This window comes from Hylobates moloch, unplaced genomic scaffold (assembly GCF_009828535.3).
Source record: "Hylobates moloch isolate HMO894 unplaced genomic scaffold, HMol_V3 SCAFFOLD_5, whole genome shotgun sequence".
Classification (NCBI taxonomy): Eukaryota; Metazoa; Chordata; class Mammalia; order Primates; family Hylobatidae; genus Hylobates; species Hylobates moloch.
The window spans coordinates 102,220,092-102,227,856 of NW_026652280.1; the positions used below are offsets into that span (position 1 = coordinate 102,220,092).

Here is a 7,765-nt window from a genome sequence, read left to right on the forward strand (position 1 = left end):
GCTGAAGGTGGCATTTTCTTTTTTCAGTGATGAAATTGTGCTGAAATTCACTGTTGTGATGGTGACATATATCTGTGAATATACTAAAATTAATTTAATTGTACACTTCAAATTGGTGAATTGTACAGTATGTGAATTATAGCTTCATAAAACTGTTTAAGAAAGGGTGAGGAGTTTTGATTGTCCCACAATGCTTGTATCAGCACCTATGTTCCCTAAAGCTCTTTTCTGTCAGGTGGGCCGATATTGTTTAATCCACCATGCTTATTGTTGCCATTGTGTACTAATGGCCTGAGATCAGTTAGCCATGTTTTGTACCCAAAATGTTGGATGCCTACATTGGGGTTAAAGGAGTGGTGGTCACATTCAGATGTGGTTTAGTCTAAGTATTCCATAAGGCCTCTCAGAGTCTCCCTTGTTTTTGGGTGGGGCATTCTCCAGGATAATTTGGATCCACCATGCAATGCCTACTTCTTTAACCCCAACAGAAACTGGCTGTGATTTTAGATTCTGTTTAATAACTTTCCATCTACAACAAAAAGGGTGATATATATTTGTCCACAGCACACGGTGGCATGTTGAGCATCCTACTGCCTTATTGTGTCTATTATAACCAAGGACCTTCCTTCATTTGATCATCAAGGTTTATAGTCGCACAGTGGTCAGTCAGCCAGGAGTTGTAACCCCAGGGTTGGATGTCCTGCTCCTTACGAGATTGAAATGCATCTATCTGACATGCCTGGAGCAGGTAGTGTCTGCTGCTAAAGTTTCCACCACAGATGCAAGAAAAAAAATGTCCTCATGCTTTTTGTCTGTGATTGTGGCAGCCAAGATTGACTAGAGGAATGCAGAGGGAAAAAAAGAAAAAAAAGAAAAAAAAAAGAGACTATAAAAGGTTTTGTTTAGTTTACCTTGTATGTAACTGCCTGGGAAACAAAGGTTCTGTGTCTTATCAGAATGATGTCCTGTGCTTAATGTTGACCTTTGCCATGTCCTGACTATTTAAAACAACCAAGTCTTCTCTCTTTGAAAAAAAAACTGAGGTATTTTACAATAAGTTTCCTTCCTATAGTTACTTTCGTAGTTTTTTATAGTCACTTTGGTTAACTAGGTAGGCAAGTATGGTTTCATAGTGATCAACAATCTTATTTAGTCAAGTGTTCAAACCTTTTAACATTTTTGGCAGTTTTGCCTTCCCAAAATAAAACCTGAAATGAAATCTTGATCTCAAATTTACCTTGATATTTCCCAGAAGGCCCCTGGAAAATCTTGAAAGATTTTTTTCTTTCACCTTGTAAAAAGAGAAATTTTAAACAAAGTAATGGTTTTTAATAGTTAAATTGCATTAAATGTGTTGTCAAATGAGAAGAGATGCTTAACTTTCTCTATGTGATATTTGCATGGATAAATGTTATTAATATGACTATTTCAGAAATTGTATGACATTCATAGGAATTTGTCAATACCTCCACTGCTCAGGATATGCCTTGGGATAATTTTAGTCATAAATCTGGTTGTTGTTTTAAATATCTATGACAGAGACAACCAAATTTCCTTGTCAATTACTTAATAATAAGTTCTTATTGACAGGTGAAGCCAGCTGGACTTCCTGGGTAGAGTGGGTACTTGGAGAACTTTTCTGTCTAGCTAGAGGATTGTAAATGCACCAATCAGCACTCTGTAAAAACACACCAGTCAGCACTCTGTGTCTAGCTAAAGGTTTGTAAATGCACCAATCAGCACTCTGCAAAGACGGACCAATCAGCACTCTGTAAAATGGACCAATCGGTGCTCTGTAAAATGGACCAATCAGCAGGATGTGGGCAGAGAAAAATAAGGGAATAAAAGCTGGCCACCCGAGCCAGCAGCGGCAAGCAGCTTAGGTTGTCTTCCGTGCTACGGAGGCTTTTGCTGTGGAGGCTTTGTCTTTTTGCTCCTCACGATAAATCTTGCTGCTGCTCACTCTTGGGGGCTGCACTACCTTTATGAGCTGTAACACTGCCAGGGTCTACAGCTTCATTCCTGAAGTCAGCGAGACCACAAACCCACTGGGAGGAACAAACAACTCTGGACGCGCCACTTTTAAGAGCTGTAACACTCACCGCAAGGCCTGCAGCTTCACTCCTGAAGTCAGTGAGACCACGAACCCACAAGAAGGAAGAAACTCCGGACACATTTGAACATCTGAAGGAGCAAACTCCGAACGCACCATCTTTAAGAAGTGTAACACTCACCGCGAGGGTCCGTGGCTTCATTCTTGAACTCAGCAAGTCCAGGAACCCACCGGAAGGACTAAATTCCGGACACATTATCATATCTTTAACCATGGCCATTTTAAGTCTTCTCATGCACAGTTTTTGTTTTACTCTGATTCCCGTATGAAAACGTTTTTAATAAGCTACAAACCAAAATGCTTAATCTTAAATAAAAAGGAAAAGTCTCAGGGACACATGGAAAAAAATCTATAACAGATACACTAGGGTACAGGCTTCTGATGGCATTGCTTAAATGACTTTAAGACCATTCCACTAGACTGAGTAAGGATTTCCAGAACTATATTGGAGAAGCTGATGGGTTGATAAAACTGCTAACCTGAGATCAACCAGAACAAAAATTAATTACAGGTACCAGATGAACTGATGAAGCGCAATTGTAATACTTATGGATTTTTACTTGAAACTGTTGATTCTTTTATGTTCTATTTTCTTTCTCTTTTATAGTATCCATAAGTTGCAACAATAATTAGATTATACTTTTATAAACAGAAATAGAATATTTATCGTTTTCTCCTTGCCTAATCCCTCTAGAATTTGGCACTCATTGAGAATTCTTATTTTCATGACAACATAACTATTTGCATATGTTCAATAGGAATTTATCCTTCTTGTAACTGGATATAACTGAAAATCTTGGTTATATAACCAAGGCTTTGACTGAAATGTCATATTTGAAAATGACACATAGACCCAGTTGTGACCAGTTTTTAAGAAGCTAAGATTGATTTTATGGAGTCTGTGCTTACAAAGCACTTTTTGGTAAAGCATTCCAACTAACCTTTGTAGAGAGGCAAGAATGACTAAAGGGAGGAAGGGTGAGAAGATAGCAGAGTAGTTTTGTCCGCTCCATTTACTCTAGAGGTTTAGGGTTCCTTGGCATCAGCCTTCTACCAGGCATGTTGAAGCATTTATCTCCGTGGACCCTACTTCAACATGGAAGGGAGGCCCCCACCATTTTACTGTTCATCTGGGATCTGTGTAGAGCCTGAGGAATGTTCTGGATAAGTAGGACACGCATTTTCCTTAGCTCAGCAGCATCTTCACTGACTTCTGTATTTTTAATATCGTGATAAAACGTTTTAAAAATGAAATAACTTTACATATTATATAATAAGAAAAAACAGAGCCATTCAAAAAAGCAAATGAGCAATATCATGTGAACAGGAAGAAATAACCAGTTATATTTTGCTGAATTTTGTATCAGGATTTTTTTTTATCTAAATCCACTTTCATGCATGTATTATTCACAAGATTCTTTTTCGCTTATATTGTTTGGGACTTGCTTTTTAAATATAACGTGATCATTTTTCAATATGATTAATAATTCTTCTGTAATGTTTCCTTTAATAGCTGCTGTGTAATTTTAATACATGGACACTCCATCAATTATGGATGCCGTTATTCACTAGTATGCATTTAGGTTGTTACCAGCTTTTTACTATTAGATACAATGTTGAAATGAGTATTTTGATGTATAAATCTTTGTGTACATGCATGAATAATTCTTAATTTCTAGAATAGAATTCATGGCTCAACGGTCAGGCAGATCTTTAAATCTTTTTGTACTTCCCGTCCAAACTCCCCTTTAAAATGTTTGAACTACTTTATTTGCATAATAGCTGCATACTATAGAACACATTTCTTCATTCTGGATTAGCCTATTTGATTGTAGTTAGTCCTGGAGTTGTCTCTAGACTTCTCCATCATTGAAATCTGCAGTAATATGAAGCCATCTTAACACATACATATCTAGCAGATCTGAGTGACTTTACTCTCTCCTGCCAGTTTCATAACTACTTATTACCTTGTTGGACAATTTCTACAGTCTACAGTTTCCAGGTGTCTCTGAGTTCTTGCCAATGCTATACTGTGCAGGTGCTACCTATCACCCACCTCATACCTGTTTGATATTATGGCCCACCCACCTTCTCAAAAAATAGGGTTCACCCCCCAGTGACTGCAGTGACCTTTCTGAAATTTTATGTTGGCTTCACTGCTTCTGGAAACAGCTCCCTAGTATTCCAGACCAGCTCAACAGAGACCACAAACTTTCTCAGTCACTCCTGAAATCAAGACTAGGCTGCAGGAGAAAGAGTAGAGGGCTGGCTGGGAACCTAGGGAACTGGACTCCAGGTGTGATTCAGAAATAATTTTTGATTGATCTTAATTACTTTTCTCTGCCTTTCCGGAAATCAGTTTTTGATCTTGAAATGCAGGGACTCTATTATAGACTGTTTAACTCTCTTTTTACTCCTGCCTGACATTCTGTAGCTTCATGACCTGCTTTCTAACAAATTTGTTGCTAATAATTCACCTACATTGGATCAAGCACTCCTTCTCCTTGCAATCCCTGTTTAAACTGATCTCCTTTTAAAAATCACTTAATAGATTTCTGAGGGGTATTTTGGAACACCACTGGGAATGTGTGTGTGTGTGTGTGTTTGTGTATATGGTTGCGTACTCATTTGTATTAGAAGGGTATGAATATCCTAACTCGTAAAAAAGACTGCAAATTCTACAAGGGAGGCACTGTGTATCTTTCTCTCTCTCTCTTGCTGGTCCATCTTTAGGGATCTCTGCACATAAAAGTTACTTAGAAAAAATAACATTGTCTGAGCTAGAGAGGGTAGAGCTTGTGTGATTATGTGAGTGTGTGGCTATTTACAATGAATGTTTCTCTTTGTGAATGACTCTGTGTGTGTGTGTGTATGTGTGTGGTGGGGTATCTAGAAGGTAAAACAAATGAAGAAAAATAGACTATTAAGTCAAAATATGTAGGAGTAAAGTTTTCTTGGGACAAACAGGAGATTTGTTGTCAGGATGCTAAGGATCAGAGGTGTCTTGGAACAGGTGGCTTGGAGTCAGGCATGACTCAGTCCAGTGCAAGAGGAGAGCCTGTGGCTGCCCAAAGTGACAATCTCTATTCACCATCACACCATGCCCATTGCCATTCCAGGAACACCTTGAATGTACCCCCATACACCCATAGAAATAAACAGTACTGGGGTTAGATAGACGACCTCTACATCAACTCCTCTCTGTCTATAGGTCCTGACTCACAATGGGGAAACAAGGAAGGAGGAAGATTCAGCCAATGACACACCCAGCCAAGACTGGAATTAAAAGCGATTTAATGAGGGCAGAGCAGGAAACATGCATTTCTTTTCATTCGAATGTTCAGATGAACCTTGAGCAGCTGAATACCAGAAAAGCCATGAAGACTTTCTGCTTAATTCAGGGGCTTACAGGATTCTTCAGAGTGTGTGTGAACAAAAGCTTCATAGTACATATTTTTAGGATACAAATAGAGAGACTATGACTCGGGGTGACAATGTACTGATTACAAGGTCTACAGACAATTAAGACACAGAAGCAGATGGGGAGAGGGTGTCCAGCATCTGGTGGTCGGCTTCTCAAGGGCTTGTCTGCGCACCAAATTACTTCTGCTTGGTCTTCTGCTGAGCTGGGCCTGGAGTGACCGTTGAAGGATGTGGCTCTGGTACCTTTGTGTAGCCTGGCACAGGAACTTTGGTGTATCCTTGGTCAGGGACTTTGATGGTGCCTGGCTCAGGAAACTTGATGCTGCCTGGCTCAGGGACCTTGGTGCGGCCTGGCTCAGGGACCTTGGTGTGGCCTGGCTCAGGGACCTTGGTGTGGCCTGGCTCAGGAACCTTGGTGTGGCCTGGCTCAGGGACCTTGGTGTGGCCTGGCTCAGGGACCTTGGTACAGCCTGGCTCAGGGATCTTGGTGCAGCCTGGCTCTGGAATCTTTGTGTTTCCAGGTTGTGGAACCTTTGAGTGGCATGGCTCCGTGGTTATGGGAACAAATGTTTCCTGAGGTGGAGGCTGGCTGGGTTGTTTCACCTGCTGCTGTTGAAGCTGAGGTGGTGGGGTAAAGGTCTGCTTCTGCTGGTAAGAACTCATGCTTCAAAGGATGCTGGACCTAGAGACAAAACAGCTAATTCAGTGCTTTGATTAAATAGGAATGAAGCCCAGTTTAATGACAAACATCTGTCATTTCATTCTCCTTCAGAACTGAGAGCCTCTCTTTTCTTTCTTTTTCCCTGAATTTGAGATCATGGGATGCTTTGGTGATCCCCACATATCTTCCAGGGAATAAGGTAAAGTTGATTTCTTCCACATCCTGTAAATGGAGCCTTTCTCTATGCTTCTTTTCTTCCTGGAACATCTAAAAACCTATGTACAACATGAAAACACATACAAATATGCAAATATATACTCTGAAGCTTTCGCTTACACACTCTTTGAAGAATCCTGAAGCCCCTGAATTAAGCAGAAAGTCTTAGTGGCTTTTCTGGTCTTCAGCTGCTCAGGGTTCATCTGAGGAATCCAGTGAAAAGAAATGCATGTTTCTTGCTCTGCGTGATTAAATCACTTTTCATACCTCTCTTGGCTATGTGTCATTGGCTGAAGATTGATGTGACACCTCAATTTTTCAGTAAGTTGGAAAGATTTTAAGGTCAGCAGTCTAGAATCTACTCACTCATGTCCTTATAGAGTGTGATAGTTCTCCCAGGAAAACTCTTATCTAAACTTCCCCCTAAGGCTCCCACAATCCACCTGGGAGCCTCCGTTCACACTGTGCCTGCTGCACATGCTCTCTGGCAGGCTCTCTACATCATCGCTGCCTCCCCACACATGCCCACCTCTCATGGCTGTCCTCCCTGATGCTCTCACCTTCCTCGTTTTGCCACAGCTTGGTACCTGCTTTCCCTCTCTACTAATCACTCCCCATGCTGTATGTTTGCACATTTTAGTCAAGTATATGTTTTCTAATGGATTATACATTCATGCAGTAAAGAAAAACTTATCTTTTGATCATCAAAATTGCCAATGTAGTGCCTTCTATATTAAAAATTTTCAATACATGTTGACAGGAGAGTGCTCTTGAAGTGGGTATATTGTCTTGCTAACTTAGCAAGCCTTTACAGAAATCACTCCCCTTTTCTGATCCCTAGTTCCACAGCTGTAATCTGAGTGGAAAGTCAAAATATGTATAAGGTCACCTTAAACAAAAGTCGTTATTGCATTTAAAATAAATATATTCATTGCATAGCAAAGAGATCTCAATCAAAATAAAGAAATATAGAAATAAAGAAAATAGTTTCTTTATTTCAAAATAAAGAAACTATTGGAGAATATTAAGATGTTCCCAATGGGGAGACTCACCTGCTGTGCAGAGAAGGTCGAGATGTTCACCTCTTCTGGTGAAGAGTCTCTTGTTAGCTGGTATTTATATAGAAAATGAGCCCTGCCTTAAGAAAATTGGATTTTTTTAAAAGACTGCTCTACCTTCATTCCAGCTTTTGTGATAAATATCTCTGGCTTAACATTTTTTGTCATTTAAGCTCTGACAGTGATGTCACCTGGGCCTGACTCACTGTCCACCCTTTGTGGTGTGGTTGCTGTGGGCAGTGATCTTCTTGAATGGCAATGGATTAAATTAGGAGGAAGTTCCATGCTGCTAGG

At 40.1% G+C, this 7,765-nt stretch overlaps 1 protein-coding gene and 1 non-coding gene across 5 annotated transcripts; one reads left to right on the forward strand and one right to left on the reverse strand.

The window, feature by feature from the left end:
* The first annotated feature begins 720 nt into the window (after positions 1-720).
* On the forward strand, positions 721-853 carry LOC116470059 (small nucleolar RNA SNORA31). Its single transcript, XR_004248489.1, has one exon. It is a non-coding gene; the product is annotated as a small nucleolar RNA SNORA31 (small nucleolar RNA).
* Positions 854-5,390: 4,537 nt separating this feature from the next.
* Positions 5,391-7,499, reverse strand: LOC116469407 (small proline-rich protein 3). 4 transcript variants are annotated; one of them, XM_032154582.2, is made up of 3 exons: positions 7,466-7,499; positions 6,534-6,616; positions 5,391-6,218 (listed from the first exon to the last, which is right to left on the reverse strand). In XM_032154582.2, the coding sequence occupies exon 3, from the start codon at positions 6,197-6,199 to the stop codon at positions 5,714-5,716; it is 486 nt and encodes a 161-aa protein (XP_032010473.1). In that variant the 5' UTR covers positions 6,200-6,218; positions 6,534-6,616; positions 7,466-7,499; the 3' UTR covers positions 5,391-5,713. The 4 variants fall into 4 exon arrangements, with proteins under 4 accessions (XP_032010473.1, XP_032010470.1, XP_032010475.1 ...); XM_032154584.1 differs by lacking the exons at positions 6,534-6,616; positions 7,466-7,499 and having other exon boundaries at positions 5,714-5,779; positions 5,876-5,947; positions 6,068-6,199; XM_032154583.1 differs by lacking the exons at positions 6,534-6,616; positions 7,466-7,499 and having other exon boundaries at positions 5,714-5,779; positions 5,924-5,995; positions 6,068-6,199.
* Positions 7,500-7,765: the final 266 nt, after the last annotated feature.